Here is an 18084-nt window from a genome sequence, read left to right on the forward strand (position 1 = left end):
ACTTGGCTGATTTTCTAGTGAAGAAAAATATCTCATTGAAGTTTGATAATTAATTTTCTATATATTTATAATTATTTCTATTTAGAATTTTATATTTTAACTAATAATTTTTATATCATTTGTGATGTTCTTATAAATTTATCATATAATAAATTCTGGTTCAAATGAGTATTTTGTTTTATTAACACAGGGACATATCCTGAAGACAAAAAAAAAACCATATGTGGATATAAATCGGACAACTTAGTGCATGATACATATATATAGCTCTCTGTAGAAGTCAAATAAATAAAGAGCATGCATAATGATCGAAAGTACGAGTCATACAAAGGTGCACCGACCCCTTTAATTATAAATTGAAGACATGATAAAACATTAAAACATCTGAATGCAAAGGTTCCAATAATAACTCTGGTCTGTTAAATATAGCACAGCACAGTACCATATTAGAATAGCTACTTTATTGTGTCTTCTGTTATTGTACCAGTCAAAGATCGCATGCATGCTCTCAAGTTTCTGTCACCAAGTCAAGTCACCTGAAATCAAGAGAAAATCCCTATTTAATTTCATGAAAATTTCTAGAGTATTAGTGAACACATATGAGCATTTATGTGAGTTCAAGTAGGCACATACCCAAGATGAAAAGGCTTTCTGGGGGTGATTTGGTAGTCGGTTTCGACGTGATCGTCTGCAGGGTGAGGAGAGGGATCCATGATGCTGAACTGCAGCTGCACATTACGTGCCAGAAAGGCCTGGTACTCGTTGTATTCGTCTTGCCCAACTGAACTGCCTGTCACCATGCTCAGCCCTTGGAGCCTCTCATTTTCAGCAGCTATCTGTGAATTCAACAAGAACACACACATATATGGAACTGAACACATGCACATTCAGTGATGGTTTTATTCAGAATTAATTTTGTCAAGTGTAGGTACCTTTGCTCTTAAGTAAGCATTTTCATGCTCCAGCTCGTTTTCCTGTAATAACAGCAACGTTTGTATAATTAGTTTAATTGCTCAATTGATTAAGTTTAAAATAGCGGCTAAAGTTTGAAATGTTACCCTTTTCTGCAAGCCTTCAGCTTCAGCAAGTAGCATCTCATGCTGTATTACATTCAATATCCAAAACTTAACATGGATACAGTAGTATAATTTCATAATAAGAGTATTAATCCTATCCATATACTTTGATTATTTGCTCCCTGTACTTTTAATCCAAATTCATACTTTTGTTAATTTGTAAAAGTAATTAGTATGTATAGACCTTTTTGGATCGGATCCTTGCAATGCCTCTTTCAAGCCTGTGCTCCAGCTGCTTCAGTTCCTTGGCATTCAGAGAAGCTAATCCCTCACCCATCAGATGCCTATAAACAATAAGGAGATACATACATAACAAACAAAATTAGTTAACTACGGTACTCAATGCATCCATGGTCATAACGATATGATTACCTGTTAGAATTTTGGATCATCTGAATCTGTTGTTGAAGCTTCTTAGACTCTTGCTGGTAGAACTACAGTCATAATGCATCCATGATCAGAAATGGACAAGAAGCAAAAAAAAACATTCATTATATACAGACAAGAAACTTTACTATCTGAATTAAGACCATTCCAAACTTATTAAGTTATCTTAAACTACGTAATTGATTCAAATTTCTGTGTAAAAATGTGATGTTTAGTATTTGTACACAACAAAAAAAGCTTAATTAATTACTTACTTGAGCATTGATCTCCTGAGTTGAGCAAGTAGCAGAAGCATCAGCAGTGGCTTTCTTGTACCTCTCGATTGTCCCCCTTATGTTGCTGCAAAATATACAAGCTCGGTTATAAAAACACATAATTAATTTCGTTTAGTAATTGGCTCAAATTTTGTGCTGTATGCAAATAAATAAACTGAGTTCATAACAAAACTTTCACAGGTTTGGAAAGTCCTGTACAGCACAAGAGGTACAAGAAACAACACAAGAAATGGAATGAAATGCATGTATCCATATATATAAATGCACCACAGACGACATTACTGCGACATATATGCAGTTGATCATTTCTTGCTGCAGCTAGCATATATATGAAAGGAGGTCAGACTATAAGAAAAAACTCTTGTCTCCTCCAACAGAGTTCAGAGCTATTACCCATCTGTGAAAATACAGTACTCACCTTACACTCTTTATACACTCTCTGTGAAAATATTTACTTCTACATTAAGGTGCATTGGAACTTTACAATATCTTGCATTCTACTTGAGATATCTTTGACCATATCTGAGAAATTTCAGGCTTTCACAAAAAAGCAAAGCCAATATGCATCAGATATTCAGATTTGGAAAAAATACTTTTCAGTACTGTATCATTCATAGATGTTTAAACAGGATCAGAGCTGAGACTATTTCATAAGCCAAGCCAAACTAAAATTTACTTTAAGCCCTCACACAGTTTAATTCAGTTTATGAACATGACCTTTCAGGCTTTCACACAGATAATATTCATCGCCAATTAATATTTGTTTTTTTAATTGCTAAATATATATATAAACCAATTTAGCAACATCATTGATGAATAATGGACCTATATGTATATATGTACTATATGTCAAACTGGGAATTAGCAGAGTTAGTACGAGAAGGAAGTAATGATGACAAGTTTTCGAGATTTGAAAAAAAATCAGATCGAGTCTGAGTGTCTGACATTAAAAAGAAAGCAGTAGGAGTTAAGTGGGGTGCGCGGGGTACCTGTTATTGTTGTTGGAGAACTCATAAACTCTCCCCCTGCTGGAGAAAACAATGAGTGCAATTTCAGCTTCACACAGAATGGATAACTCATAAGCCTTCTTCAGAAGTCCGTTTCTGCGCTTGCAGAAGGTTACTTGCCGGTTCGTGTTGTTTTCTATCCTCTTGATCTCGATCTTTCCTCTTCCCATCTTTATTATTTCAACGTACTCTTCTGTAATTATCAGGATAATACATAAATTAACATGTATAGTCGTCGAATTAGCCACTTAAACGTAAAATGAATTCTTTCTTACAGATCTTCTTCAGAAATTTGTACACTATCATTAATGAGAATTGAAACAAAAAAAGAATATATGTAGGAGTACAAGCAAAAAGTGATGATTATATTGCATCGGAAATGTGAGAAGGGGATAAAAAACAGTCAAAATTGATTAGGTCATCCTATATTTTCTGATGCTGTCTGTACAGGATCTAGACCAGATTAATGATCTCCTCCAACAAGAATTAATTAATATGGTTAAAATAAGAGTATAGATCTAACTTAAACACCTGAGGGTATCAGTGAATCACACTCAAATATAGTACTGCAGTACAATTTAGTCTGGAAATTCAGAAATTAAGCAACATGTAATTGTAACCTAATTATGACGGAGAGAGACAGGGAGAGGGAGCAACATGTAATGGCCAGCTGAGAGAGAGAGAGAGAGGGGGGGGAGAGAGAGAGAGGGGGGAGAGAGAGAGAGAGGGAGGGAGGGAGGGAGGGAGAGAGAGGGAGACAGAGAGAAGCATAACCTAAATGATGAGAGCGAGAGAAGAATAAAGACGTAAACAAATAAAGACCCAGTAAAACTGTCAACTGGCAGCAAAGAAATTAGGGTTCTGGACTCTAGGCTCATACAGATCTAAGCTTAAACTTGCAATAACAAAAAAAAGAAAAACAAGTTTGTGATGAGACTCGCAAGCTTATATATCTAGCATGACATCAAACAATCACCCAAGATCGATAGATCATCCACACACACACATAATATTCTGCAGCTGTATCTACATATATAAAGAGAGATCTAGGGAGCTAGGGAAAGAGCTATATGAAAACAATGAGATGAACACACAAAGGCAGGAGAATTGATCAGATTAACTACTAGTACTATATATATATTGATCAGTAGCAAGCTAGTGATGGTCATCACCACAATCAAACATGATCTAAGCCAATTATACACACACAATAAGTAAGAAAAGAACAGACGTGAACTAATAACTATATTTGTTAAAACATTGTAACAAGTCGAGGCACAGAAAATGAAAGCTTGCTTAATTTCTCCACTTATAAAATATGCATAGTAAATTCATTCAAACCTGATGAACAAAGAGTTGTTCAAGCTCTTGAGCAAACACAACTACCAATAAATCCACACCTGAGCATGATAATATATACACACAAAGTTGCTTACACAAAAGAGAAACTAGTGTGAACCAATTATACATCGAGCTGGCCAGGAAAACGACGTAAAGCTGTGATTAAATAGAATAAATTGACATATTTCCGTTTAGGTTATACAAGACGCTTACCACTTAAATTGAGAGTGGAGCTCTAGGGGTGTCCATTTCAGCCAAACATAGCAAAAGAATTTAATGGTCCCCCGGCTTATGTATACAAATAACTTAATTATGTAAGTAGTGTGTACATACATGATACATAATATAGACTTCATTAAATCATTTCGTGAATCGTGCAGTGTACACAAGCATCACACAGCATACCCAAGAGAGAGGGTTCAGTACTTTAATTCATTCAAACAGTTTTAGAATGTATAAAACGAAATCTGGCTAAATTTTGAATTACTTTTATTTTAAGTGTCATGTACTTAAAAAAAAAATTAAACCTGTATTTTTTTTTTATAAATTTAATCTTCTTATTTTTCGACTTTCAATACAACAAAACTGATCATTTCACTTTTTCTATATATAATAGTCGATTACAAGTTAATAAAAACCCGTCGTTGGTTTGAATTGTTTTCATGTAAGATACTCAGAAGTCCGGACGTATTTCTGGGACTATTGATGGTTGGAAATTTTATAAAATATAATTAATTGAACTGATGAGTTTAAAATGTCCAGCTTTTACGATCAATTATGCATCTAAAATCGATTTATTAGACTCTTTAACGACCAATTCATCTGATCAGTTTTTTTTTTCCTTCCAGTTTTCCTATAATGCTGGTCAATTCCGTGTGAAACAATAACTTCAACATGCATGATATGTTTAGCAGAATGTATGTAGGTTTCGGTGTTATTTAGTTGGTGTCTGTGCGGGAAATCAAAAGAAACCGTGTTTTTTTTAATAAAATATGGACTTCTGTTTCTTTTATAAAGAAATAATATTTTTAAGAAGTTGTTTGGAGCTGATAAAGTTACATTTTCATTTACAATTTACTTCTTTTCAAAGTAAAATTTTACTCTTTTAAATAATTAAACTAGTTGAGAAGCCGCGCGTTGCGGCGGCCTATAAAAAATTATATTAATGATTTAATATTAATATTTGTTTTTAATACCGTATAAACAGCATTCACTTATCGTTGAAGAAGAACGGCACCACCGAGTTAGAAATCGAGCAAGAGAACTCTCACCAGAGAGAGCGAAGCGATGTGAGAGGCGCCACCTACACGCCCCTCGCTTTTCCTTTAAAAATCGAGTAAGAGAACTATCACCAAAGATATTGAGAGACCCTACAATCTATAGGGGTATTTATAGATGTGTGTGCTACTCTTTCCCATAATTAAATAATCTGAAACAAAATCATATTAAAACTTTCAAGTTACTATATTCCATAAATAATCTGTCTTTCCCATAATCAAATAATCAGAAACAAAATCAGATTAAAACTTTCAAGCTGCTATATTCCATAAATAATTTGAAACAAAATCAGATTCTGAAACTTGCTTCCAATATATCCGAAACTAAAAAAGGTAGTTCTAATTTTTGATATTTTTCATCTGAAAAATCCAGAAAATTGGAAAAATAGAACGGAGCGATGTGAGAGGCGCCACCTACACGCCCCTCGCTTCTCCTTTATATAAGTATAGTGAAAAAAGCCGCGCTTCGCGGCGGCGTTATAAATTTTGATATGAATAGTATAAAAATTATTTTGAGTCATCTTCCCGTTAAACATATCACTAATAAAAAAATATTATAATTAGTATAAAAATTTGTATAAGTGGTCATCATGTCAAACACAATACTAATAATAAAATTAGTTCGAACTTCCCTCCCATCAAAGACAATATTAATCCATAATTATTATTTTTAAGATAAAATTAAATATTATAATTTAGATCAAAATTAGTTTGAGATGCTCACCTGTCAAACACAATACTAATAACAAAACATTACAATTTAGATATTAGTTTGAGTCGCTTTACTGTCAAACACAATACTAATAAAATTATTCTAATTATGATAAAATTAAAGATTATAACTGGATAAAAATTAATTTGAACCGTGGTACCGTTTTAACAGAAAAAATATATTATAACATGGACAAAAAATTATTTTAGCCACTTTCCCATCAAACATAATACTAATAGAAAATTTATTATTATTTAGATAAAAATTAGTTTGGGCCGCCTCCCGTTCCCGTCAAACACAATACTAATCAAGAATCATTTACATTATTATAATATCAATATATGATTCCTATTTTATATATCCTATTTTATTTTGTAATTATTTTGAACCGCCGTTTCAACAAAAAAAAATTATAACATAGATAAAAATTATATTAGCCACTTTCTCGTCAAACATAATACTAATTGGAAAATTATTATTATTTAGATAAAAATTAGTTTGGGTCGCCTCCCGTGCACGTCAAACACAATACTAATCAAGAATCATTTACATTATTATAAAATCAATATATGATTCTTATTTTATATATCCTATTTTTTTGTTAATTATTATTATTTTATGATTCCTAGTCATTGGTTAAAACCTGATTTTTTAAATATAATCATATTTCTTTTTGGATTACTAAATAAGAAAAAAATTGTATTATCTTTAGAATTCAATAAGAAATACTAAATAAAAAGAAAAAGAGTTGTATCATTTTTAGAATTCAATAAGAAAAGAGTTGTATTACTTTTAGAATTCTTGAAACTTATTTTTCGAATTATAATTATATTTTCTCTCCGAAATTTAAGAAAAATCAGAAGACTGAATCGAACAATTCTAGAGACGCCCGCATCCTCCTTTATATATATATATATTGATATTGATAGTTTAAATAAAAATTTTCAAATATTTAAATAACTTTTATCTTTTCATTATAAATAGTAATAATTTCTTTTAAACTTAGCTTAACTAACTCTTCATGCATGTTTATTGCACATACCCAGCTGGTTCTCAAATTTGTTATTAGGATATTTTTCAGGTTTTCTTAATGTCACTTTCTCGATAAACGGATTTTTTTTGATTCAAACTCTAATTATTTACTGCCACTCAATTCAATTATGTATTATAAAATCATTGAACAAAGTATACAAGAAATATTATACATACGCATCCAATTATAAACCTATCAAAATATTTTTTGCCCTAAATAGTAAATACCGACCTATGTACTGATTTTTTTTTCATATTTTGATATTTTTTATTTTAACAATAAATAGACTGGATTTAAAAATTAAAAAAATGATACAGAGAACGATCAACCAAAAAAATTAATATTTAATTCAAATATTATATTAAAAAATTATTAAACTAATTTGTTTATTATATATATAGATTTCAGTTATATCTCTAATTATATTTTTTGTTTTAACTTGTAAGCATTTTCCTAATAATGACGGCTTTGCAGAATGTTTGAAGACTTGTAACGACGAAATTAAACATGATACTCCCTCCGTTCCCTCTGTCATAGTTGTCACATTGGTCAAATTGACTAAATTTTGATCAAAGATTATAAGTTAATCACTCATTATTTTAAAACTGAAAATTACATTTTAAAGTAGATTAAAAGTTATTTCCGGTGATATATTTTTTTTTATTTTATCAATTGATAAAATATTAATAAATTTCAGTCAATATGACCGACACAAAACCAAATGTGACAACTATTTTGAGACATAGGAAGTACTAACTTACAAGTAAACTGAAGAATCAAATCAAACAAAACTTAACATACACATGCAAAGGTTACAAAGAAAACATACACATGCAATGATGCGAGGAGTTAAAATTGCATTCACTATAAAATATATTGTTAAATATATCAAGACTCCTGACATGATCGATAAAATAACAGGAAGTTCGCTAACATTCCTCATAAGAGCATGTCCGATGTTTCTTCTAATCGGTTCAGTAGACATTATACACTGCCACAAAAAACAGTTCTAATAATATCAAATATCAACCAAGATGATTTGAATATGTGACAAAACCCTAAGAAGAACTATCATAACTTACAAAAGTAACCTAACTAGAGAAATCACATGCAAGAGACCAACTATGGTTTCTTTTTCTTCTTCTAGCTGGTGGAATAGCACTAGAAGAGCCAAATGCATGGAATACAGAGCATTGGCAAATAACAAATCCAACCTTCATGCATATAGATCATCATTTCTCGTTTAGGATATTGAGCTTTATCAAGCTACCTGCCTTGGAGAGGGCTTGAGGGCTTCCTCCATAACTGGTCTTCATAACGTGTATCCACTTTTTCATTTGGGCGATCACCATCACACTTACGGCATATCACATTCTTTGCGTAATTTAAAAAATCACATCTACAGATGGAAAACAGCCCAGTTAATTTACAGGCTCGGCCAGTAATTATAACTGTTTAATGTCAGCTAAAGTATAATAAACACTCACGAGGGGCATTCCCAATCTCCAGGGATAAGCTCCCTCTTCGGACGCACTTCTTGGCAACGCTTGCACTTCTTGTTGCTTGCAAAATTCATGAACTGACACCTGCAAATTGTACACGAAATAATATTTACTGATTTCAAAAGCTGACCTAACACAATAAATAGCCCATTGGCAGCTTTTGTAGACCCAAAACCATGGGTATTACAGCAACTTAATATGTTAATAACTTTTGCAAAAGATACAGAATATCAAGCTGATTTAATATCTCTACATATTCTCCAGAGAAAATTATCTAATTTTAAAATAGCTAAAACTTGAGAGCAGCCGTGCATACAAGCATACAATTATAACATAACTTGTACCTAAACATATAATTTCTGAATTCATTTACATAATTATTATCTGTTTGGCCACAATATATTTGATACACATTGGTAATTACAAGATCAGCAAGATTGACAAATTTGACAGGAGCTGCGTCTTGCATCCTATACAGAATAGTATGGCTGTAATTTTTATTTTGTAAGTGCAGGAAAAGTTTACATAGATAATCCTCAAGGAACTGAACATAATTATCACTGAAGCATGAAGAGCATTTCATGATGTTGCTGGTGACCAAAACAGTCTTGTTCGTTGCCCTTTTTTGATTTTTGGAAGTTCATTTATTTGATTCTTTGTTGTATATGATTATATATAGATAATATTATTTAATACAATCCTTTTAAACACCGCAGATGCAGTGTCATAAAGCCCTTCTCTAATGATGCAGTACAAGTAATGTTGGCAGAGCAGAAGGCGCTCAGACAATTTAAGGTAACAGCCCAACACAAAGGGCATATGTAGTCCTATAAAAGATTTATAGAACACTAATCCACAGCATACTATGCATCACCCTTGCAACCCTCCCCGTTAGTCCAAAAGATTATATAGTAAAAGACATCAACATAAAAACTTATATTGCTTGTATATTTTATAGCATAAAAAGTGATTTGGTTTATAGTCTTTTAAACGTGCTTTATGTAGTTATATCTTTCATATGCAGCAGCAACTTCGGCATCCTGTACTCTTTTTGGATCTCAAAAAAGAGAGGAAAAATGACTAGACTGCATTTTGACTAACAAACGCATAAAAAGCACCACTCGGGCCGCTGAATATTAAAAAAAAACCTACTTAGTAGCACAAACCATTTGAACCCTATAACAACACAATATGAAGGATGCAAGATTCCTGAGAACGGTAACTGGAATACAGAATATACACACATATATATTAAGGTTTCTTAGCAGATGTACTCAAATATTATATTGGCAATGCTTCATGCTCAGAAAATGAACAAGTACTATAGAACTCACTGTGGACAGTTCCAATCTCCTTTCTTCATTTCAATAGCATCAGCACGAACTCTCTTAGGACCCTCCACGTTGCATTTTATGCAGCTTGCATTTCTGGAGAAGTTCATATAACCACAACTGCAGCAAATTAAATTCTTTTGATTAGGAAACATGTGACGTCATGTCTGTGGGGCAAAAAAAGACACATCCAAGGGGTAGTTAAATAACATTATAACAAAAAGACGATTTAAATCTCAATAAGATTCTGCCAGTTTACAAATATGGACTATGATATATATGCAATATTGCAATCTGAAGAAGTGTCATACAGCAATGGTCTACTTGTTTTCATTTCCTAGTACACCCACAGGCTGTTCAATTTTCTACCACATAAATAATTTTACTTTATATAGGTCATACTATAACATGAAACAACACCGCAACCAAGTCCTCCATTCAAATCAAAGAGGAACTTTAAATTTTGCCGACACTAAAAAATGAAGCGCATACATCATGGGATATAGAGAATAGTGAATACACCAAATATTGCAAGATTTGGAAACCTGAAACTCTCTATGTTGCTCGAGAAATGATTTATTATGAATATAAAGTTTAAAACTAGATAATAACTTTAACAAAAACTGCTCCTAAGTAGCGTCAATCCCTAATATATAATCATAAGCAACTCCCAAGTCAAAGTTAAGAAGAATTTTGTAGAAGCTTTCAGAGGTTGACTCATAATCAAATTGTATGGATCCCTTTATATAACATTTCCATCCGACTTGGAGTGAATAATTTTTTTTGATGAAGTATCTCACTTCAATTCAAACTCTATCTCAACTTGTGAAATTATAACCATTTGAGACTCGCTGTTAGGAGCACACATTCAGAAAAACTTCCAGAGACATTTATTTTTTACTTGATCATTTGGATATAGCCATTGTCTTAATTCTCTTTATAGCTCTACAGCTTGGTTGATTGCACCACATGGAGACATTCCATTATCTATACGGGATACACTGTTGTACAGCCTTTGCTTGGAATCTCACCTGGTTCTCAGCTCATCGATCTTTATTTTTTTTACCATGATATTATATAGTTGAGATTCTACCAAGTCACTGTATTGTATTATGAAATAAAAAGAAATGTGACAGGATTTTCTATTCGGCAGGCAGAATCAGTGGTTGGGACTGGGAGTTGTATTATTTATTTCTGTCATTGTAGATTCACAGACATGCCTTTACTGAACCTCAAACCCTCACACCCTATGTACACCCCCTCCCTCTTCTCCCACCAACCCTCTAGGTATGCACTTACAAGAATATTAAAGTTGTACCTAGTAAGGATCAACAAAGATTTTATTCGGTTCAAGTCAAAAACTAGCATTAATACAAGTACAAAGCTGAAATCTATTGATAATTAATTTCCCTTTGTTATGAGTAAGAAAACAAACAAACTATCACAGGCTAATATGATGTTAAGCAGAATAGAAAATAGCTGCCAGAATTTCTCCATATGCAATAAGCGATTTGATGGTTCACGATAATTTAATACTCCGTCCGTTTCAATTTACATGTCCACTTTTGAAAAAAAAAAATTGTTTCAAATAAGTTGTCCACTTCAACTTTCAATGCAAAATTATATTTCCAAAGTCAATTCTACTCCACATAACTCTTATTTATATTTCCAAGATCAACCCCATACCACATATTATGGTCATTTAATGCAATTAATTTGTAAACAACTACTTTTCTTAAACTGTGTGATTTTTTGAAAGTGGACATCTAATTTGAAACGGAGGGAGTACATATATGAAAGCAGAAATGTTGAATGGGAATGAAAATTTGCTTTCATGAGGTTTAACGCATGCATATCATATAATAACAATAGGCTAAATTTCTTTAAACATATCAGTTGCAACTCGCCAAGTCAAGTAACTTTAAGTAAATCATATTTCTTACTCTGGGCAAATCCAATCTCCTTGCTTCATTTCAACTTCAGCACGACTGACCTTCTTAGGTCCATCTTCACCACATTCTCGGCATTTCACATTTCTAGAAAAGTTCAAGAAATTGCATCTGAAATGATATTGGCAGCATTGGCATCAGTTTACATAGCAGGATCATTTTATATGCATTGTTAGCCCTATTACAGTACTACTAGAGCTATCTATCTATGCAAATCCCACTACCAACGGTTTCTCCAAATACCAACTATTTTCACAGGAGAGTAAATCTCTTGCAGGAAGAATAATAGACAGATTTTACTAATATAAAATAACAGCTGCATACATAGTATGAGGATCCCGTTGTTTAAAGATCTTCCTTACCATTTATAAGCTGCAATGGACATCTTACAAGTTTCAAGAAGAGCATTGCATCACTTATTCACTCATCACGGGTGCTAACAAGACCATCATCAATGTATATGACCCGTAAAATGGTTTCTCCCGGCACCTTATGTTGTGTTTGGTTGGGGAGAATGAATAGAATGAATAAAAATAAAGGCAAATAAGAAAGATAAGAGGGAAGATTTTGATATAAAATGAATTGATGAAAATTTACATGGCGAGATTTGGAGAAAATGAGTATAATGAAGAATGGAACCTTCTCAAAAATCATAAATATAGGGTTTCAATTCTAGTAGTTTGTTAGGAATGAACGGAATATAATGAAAATTTACTGACAATATAGTTCAAATCTCATTTCATTATGTCCAAAGTCCGAGTTCATTCAGCGCAACCAAATACAATAACATCAAGGTTTCAGAGAACCAGAGGTTAGCTTACAGACAAAGGCTTTGATTTTAAGACATGGCATGAACACTGCTCAAATTTACAAAAATTAATATGGAACATTCTGCCCGCTAAGTGAGATTGTCGTCGCCTAATCAGAGGAACCTAGTTTGTTATTCACCTAAGGTAATTCAGTCCTAGTAGTAGCCTTTCAACTTTGGAATGTTCAATGTGCCAAAAGTTGTCTTGTCGATCATGTAACTTCCAAAGTGATGAAAATTTTCTGTTATTGTTTCTAGTAAAACAATAGAACTCCCAAAAGAAAATTAAAATAAAGTTTTCCAAAAAAATCGAACTATTTGTCTTGAAGAAAAATATCTATTCCACTTCAGTGATTTTATTTTATTGTATTACTTCTTCTTTTTTTTTGTTTTATAGCATTCTTAATGTCATTCAATATATAGCTTTAATTTTGTTAGTAGTTCAACATAATTATTAGGCACTTTTTTCATTATTATGGCTCGGCTTGTGTCCTTTAACACACACACACATATGAGTTGGGTTCTATGGAGTCCGCATTTAAGCTGTTGTATTGGAGTACGAGTCATAATTTTTTATGGATTGCCCATTTTTATTAATTCCGGGGGTTTTAATCATAAATAATATCTTTGATTATCCAAATTTATATATAATTTATCATTTATAAGTAGTCTTAAACATAATTATCAATTAATCATTAACATCTTTCAACTTTAACAATCATTAAGATCATTGTTCTGCTTATTAGTTTAATTGCAGAACATAGTGTCCAGCGATTTATAAAAGTAATTGTTCTACCTTTTGATTACAGCGAATATATTGTATAACATAATCTGCAAGTTGTTAGATGTTTACAAATATTGTAGAACAGATAAAACTAAAATTAAAACGACTAGATTGTATTTTATCCAATTTTAGACTCCGATACTCCAATGTCTTGTGGACTCCATAGAACTTGGACGTGTGTGTGTGTGTGTGTGACAAAAGTTCAATGAAGGACCTTATACAGCGGACGAATAAGAGACCCAGATATCCGGCATATAAAACATTATAAAAATATGTTATATGGAATATTAGTTGAATAAATATTCGTCATGCAATATGTTTTACGTATAAAATATTGTGAAACATAAGCAAATATAAGCAGAACATTGCGAGACATGGGTTTTTCATTGGTACTCTATATAAGGTCTAGGAACACAACTCAAACACACACACACACACACCATTGTTTCAACATACTATATAACACATTTGACGTTATTCATTTCTCATAGTTAAATAGCTTATAGTCTAGTGACAATTGAGGGTATATGTCATCAAACAACTTTTTCAGGTTTCTCGGGAAGGCCCAAGGATAAATATTTAGAGAAATTTGAAGACTGGGGAGTAGTATTTTTGCTTCCAGGCTTCTAATCAACATATCATGGGTATGGTTCATACAAAAATCCGCAACACTATTTTTTATAGAACATCGTACACATGAATAACACGTCCTAACAGAAAATGTTCAGAACTTCGTGAAGAAAAATAATGAAGTTACTTACTGGGGGCACATCCAATCTCCTCGCTTCAATTCAATATCTGGTGAAAGATTTTCATCTGCCAAAAGTGAAGATTTCTTCTTTTGGTTCGGTGCTATTGCCACAGGCTTTGAAAATTCAGGATTTGGAGCCGTCTCACTCAATTCAATTAACTCCAACAGCAATTTTCTTGCAGATACTTCGATATGTTCTCTACCAGGAAACTTTTCTCCAGTAACAACAGCTGAATCTAAAGCATAGGCCAGTAATATACGCACAATATCCACTGTGCCTGCCGCTGCTTCTGAATCTTTTACTATCACATTGGCCCTGTCACAAGATCCTCGGAGCAAGCAATTGCTGCACACCTGCGTATGTAAATTTACCACAGACCACCAAGTGAGCTCACTTAAAAAATATATTGATAGTTCTTACAGTGCCTATCATGTATCTTTACTTGCCAACAGGAAGTGAAATGAAGTGCATAAATTATTCAAGAACTTACATCTCCTTCGTCAAGTTGCATATATACTCTCAACCTTTTCCCTGAATTAACAGATTTTCTGAACACATTAGGACATCCTCTCTCCACTACAGCCTGAATATATGGCCTTGACAACGACCTGAAGTATGTAAATTTATTAATTCACAATTTTTATTAAATATATAAATAACTTGTCCAAACACATAGCTTGAGTACTTGAGTTTTCTGAAAGAAAAAGTTGGGTGATCTGATATTCTTTATTTGAAAATAAGGACTTATCTTTGATTCAATTTTCCCATCACTATATGGCTATCATTAGTATGATTATTGATCAGCAGAAGCATATTGAATCATCAAACATTATTTTGAAAGAACATGCATATTCTAAAATTTTGGCATTAATCGTACCAATCTTATAGGCACATATTAGATAGTAAGAAACTAATAAAGGACACCGTTTAATGCTTTACAATTACTGCAAAGCTGCCAGACTGTGTATTGAACAAGTTACTGATGTGGTGTGTAAAATTAAGCCAAATAAACCTAGGTTTCCTTATATAAATTTTGAGTTGCTATCACTATGGATTGTTCAAAGTCTCGTGTTGTTTATCAAAGACGGGTTTTTCTTGTGTTGTTTATCAAAGACAGTTTTTCCTCGATTAAGCAAGTGCTATTGTCATAATCTTGTCTAACTACATATAAATAACAGTTACATTCACAATGATAGGAAGGAAATAAAACTCTACAAAAAGCAACAAGTACTGTTACCAGACAGCTAACCACCATAAATTACCATTTACGTTAGATTATGACCTCTTAGTACAGTATGTCCTAACATATAATGAATGTCAAAAAATGCATGTTCATCGTAATTGCATTATTACTGTACTTAGTAATGTTGAGCAATTACATAAGCTTGCTGCAAGCATTAACAAGTAGAGAGAAAATCCAACAGGCTATCATCATTTACTTCAAAATATCCAATTCCGAAAACCTCATTCAAGCCTCGCGGTAACTTGTATAATGTCACGGCTTCTAAGTCAAAATAGTCGACAACTAACATCAATATAAGTATATAATGCCACAAAAACAAAAATTACGCATAAAATGTAAATGAGACAAGCAACGAAATGGCCTCAACTGGAAAATATCGAGACGGTCACGAGCAAAGCTAAGACAAGCGTCTCTCATCATGTTCATATCCTTATAATCAATTCTCCGCGCAATTTGAGGACTATCAGCACCGCTATTCGATAAATAGCCTTTCGAATTCAATCGGTCGACGAAAAGCACCCATTCGGGCCACGGGTGGTGCGAATTAACGCCTGATTCCGGTAAATCAGCGGCTGTATTAGTGTCAGTAAGAGGAGAAGCTAGGGCAGAGGAAGAGAAATGGGAGTAACGGTGGGAGTGTAGAGTGGAGTAAGAAGGGAACAAGAGCTTTTTTGTGAAGAAGAGAGGGGGAGAGATGGCTCGGTTCCCGATGTATGAGATTATGAGTCTCGAGGTTGCTGCTGCCGCTGTTGCGGTGGTGGTGCTTATCATTTTTGGATGATGATGATGATGATTTTTGGGGAAATTAATAAACCATGAGTGTACAGAGAGAGAGAGAGAGAGAGAGAGAGATTGCAGGGTTTAGAGATGATAGCCTGACAGGGGTTATCAATCTTTCTGGGTTGGGTTTGGGATAACTCGGGTTGGGTTTGGGTCCTTTGGGATAACTGAAATGTAAATGGGCTGCTCACTGTTTGGATGAGTGGGGGCAATTTTGAGCAGATCAGGCCTGTTTTTCGCTTGATAATCTACCAGTTCAGTTCAAAATTATTGTGCCGTTCATAAAAAATATCGTTTGCACAAATAAGTTTATTTTTTGGTAATTTTTCTAATATTTATACATTATGAGTTATAATATACTCTATAAAAATAGGGTTTTCGACGAGGATTAGTAACAAAATATGTGACAACTTCTATTATAGCCAACATTTAAAGGTCGGTTGTATTTTAGAGAAGGGGAATGAACCCATTATATTGAGTTCTTTTATATAATTTATACATTTTTTATTTATAAAATGTATTAATGACTTATAGTTAAGGATTTTACATGGTCGGAGATATTCTAAATTCTAATATAAGTAAAAGAAAGTCATTTCTCTAAAACGATTATTGACTCAAAATCAGAAATTTCATTTTAAATTTAATAAACAATTTTTGCCTAATTTCAAGCAAAAACTTCTACTCTTTCTAGTCCATAATATAGGTCGTTTGATTTTTTACACGTAACTTTAGGTGCTTTGATATATAGCAAATATTAATATTTTTGTAATTTTTTTCCCTGGATAAAAATATAATATTTATACTTTTATTCAAAAAAAATTACAAAATAATAATATTTACTATGTGGCCAAAGTATCTAAAGTTACGTGCAAAAAATCAAACGACTTATATTATGGAGCAGAGGCCTACTCTCAAACAACCTAATACAAGACTCAGGAGGCATGGGGAGACTGGGAGAGTCTCTTTACCTGCATTTTGCACAGTTAGGGGACAGAATTATTTAAAACGTGCCTTTGGAGTTTGGGCATACACACTTGAAATCTGCTGACCTTTATTTGCACATACGTGAACACTTTGAACTGAACATTTATATCGACGATATGTAGTTTTGCGTTCTTGTAGATAGTCCGTGGACCATTTTATTTAATTATTGTCCAAGTAACACAAAACAATGTGTGCACAAATTAACACCAGAAATATTATCACTTAAGTTTTGTTAATTTGTTGAGCTCATTCATTTCTCTGATCCACTAAACGAATCCATATTGAAAATGTGACGAAAATGCTAATCCCCCGCTTGGTTTGAGCTGAAAATCGGAATATAGTTTACAAAGGAAAAGAAATAGAATGATTCAGAAATATGGTCTGATCTAATTATAATCTTTTAGTGGAAAAATAATATATACTTATTATAATAATATTACATGTGTATTGACAAATTAACATGTAAAAATGAATAAAAAAATATTCTTCGTATTCAAACAAATTTACATTTTCATCTGTATGTTAATAGTTTAATATATAATTAAATGGGGTATGCGGTAAAGGGAAATATAAAGAATCGATCGCGTCAAAGAAAATACTTGCTTATCGCGTGTTATTGTTTCTAATTAATTATCGTGTGTCGTTGTTTCTAATTTTTATATACTTTAATGATTTAATATAATTTTAATAAATGTTAATATTTGATTGTAAATTATATATTGTAACTAACACTATAATAAAATTAACAATATGCTACACTTATATTTATAACTGACCATAAAGATATTCAAGTTATGTTGTCGATGTTTTTCAAATTTATTATTCACAATAATAATTATTAAC

At 32.5% G+C, this 18084-nt stretch overlaps 2 protein-coding genes across 4 annotated transcripts; both read right to left on the minus strand.

The window, feature by feature from the left end:
• Window positions 1–272: 272 nt before the first annotated feature.
• LOC108219102 (agamous-like MADS-box protein AGL11) lies at window positions 273–4182 on the minus strand. Of its 2 annotated transcripts, none has more exons than XM_017392382.2 (9): window positions 4087–4182; window positions 2728–2938; window positions 1718–1802; window positions 1449–1510; window positions 1261–1360; window positions 1059–1100; window positions 933–974; window positions 634–836; window positions 273–536 (listed from the first exon to the last, which is right to left on the minus strand). In XM_017392382.2, exons 2-9 carry the CDS (start codon window positions 2913–2915, stop codon window positions 533–535), a joined length of 726 nt encoding a protein of 241 aa, XP_017247871.1. In that variant the 5' UTR covers window positions 2916–2938; window positions 4087–4182; the 3' UTR covers window positions 273–532. The 2 variants fall into 2 exon arrangements, with proteins under 2 accessions (XP_017247871.1, XP_017247872.1); XM_017392383.2 differs by lacking the exon at window positions 4087–4182 and adding an exon at window positions 3520–3607.
• A 3763-nt stretch (window positions 4183–7945) lies between these two features.
• On the minus strand, window positions 7946–16392 carry LOC108219101 (zinc finger protein VAR3, chloroplastic). Of its 2 annotated transcripts, XM_064092609.1 has the most exons (8): window positions 15845–16351; window positions 14725–14842; window positions 14244–14587; window positions 11885–12001; window positions 9945–10061; window positions 8596–8694; window positions 8349–8507; window positions 8174–8312 (listed from the first exon to the last, which is right to left on the minus strand). In XM_064092609.1, exons 1-7 carry the CDS (start codon window positions 16246–16248, stop codon window positions 8375–8377), a joined length of 1332 nt encoding a protein of 443 aa, XP_063948679.1. In that variant the 5' UTR covers window positions 16249–16351; the 3' UTR covers window positions 8174–8312; window positions 8349–8374. The 2 variants fall into 2 exon arrangements, with proteins under 2 accessions (XP_017247870.1, XP_063948679.1); XM_017392381.2 differs by having other exon boundaries at window positions 7946–8507; window positions 15845–16392.
• Between the last annotated feature and the right edge of the window lie 1692 nt (window positions 16393–18084).

Source organism: Daucus carota, chromosome 4 (assembly GCF_001625215.2).
Source record: "Daucus carota subsp. sativus chromosome 4, DH1 v3.0, whole genome shotgun sequence".
NCBI lineage: Eukaryota > Viridiplantae > Streptophyta > Magnoliopsida > Apiales > Apiaceae > Daucus > Daucus carota.

Bases quoted from the DNA above. Each gene is read 5' to 3' on its own strand.
- LOC108219102 (XM_017392382.2), bottom strand. From the start codon at position 2,915: ATGGGAAGAGGAAAGATCGAGATCAAGAGGATAGAAAACAACACGAAC. The intron at 1,361-1,448 runs GTAATCATATCG...TATTGTTTATAG, and splicing joins ATGATCCAAAATTCTAACAG to GCATCTGATGGGTGAGGGAT. The intron at 1,101-1,260 runs GTCTATACATAC...AATGTAATACAG, and splicing joins CAAGGATCCGATCCAAAAAG to CATGAGATGCTACTTGCTGA.
- LOC108219101 (XM_017392381.2), bottom strand. From the start codon at position 16,248: ATGATAAGCACCACCACCGCAACAGCGGCAGCAGCAACCTCGAGACTC. The intron at 14,588-14,724 runs GTAAGTTCTTGA...TTACATACGCAG, and splicing joins TGCAACTTGACGAAGGAGAT to GTGTGCAGCAATTGCTTGCT. The intron at 8,508-8,595 runs GTGAGTGTTTAT...TTCCATCTGTAG, and splicing joins GGAGATTGGGAATGCCCCTC to ATGTGATTTTTTAAATTACG.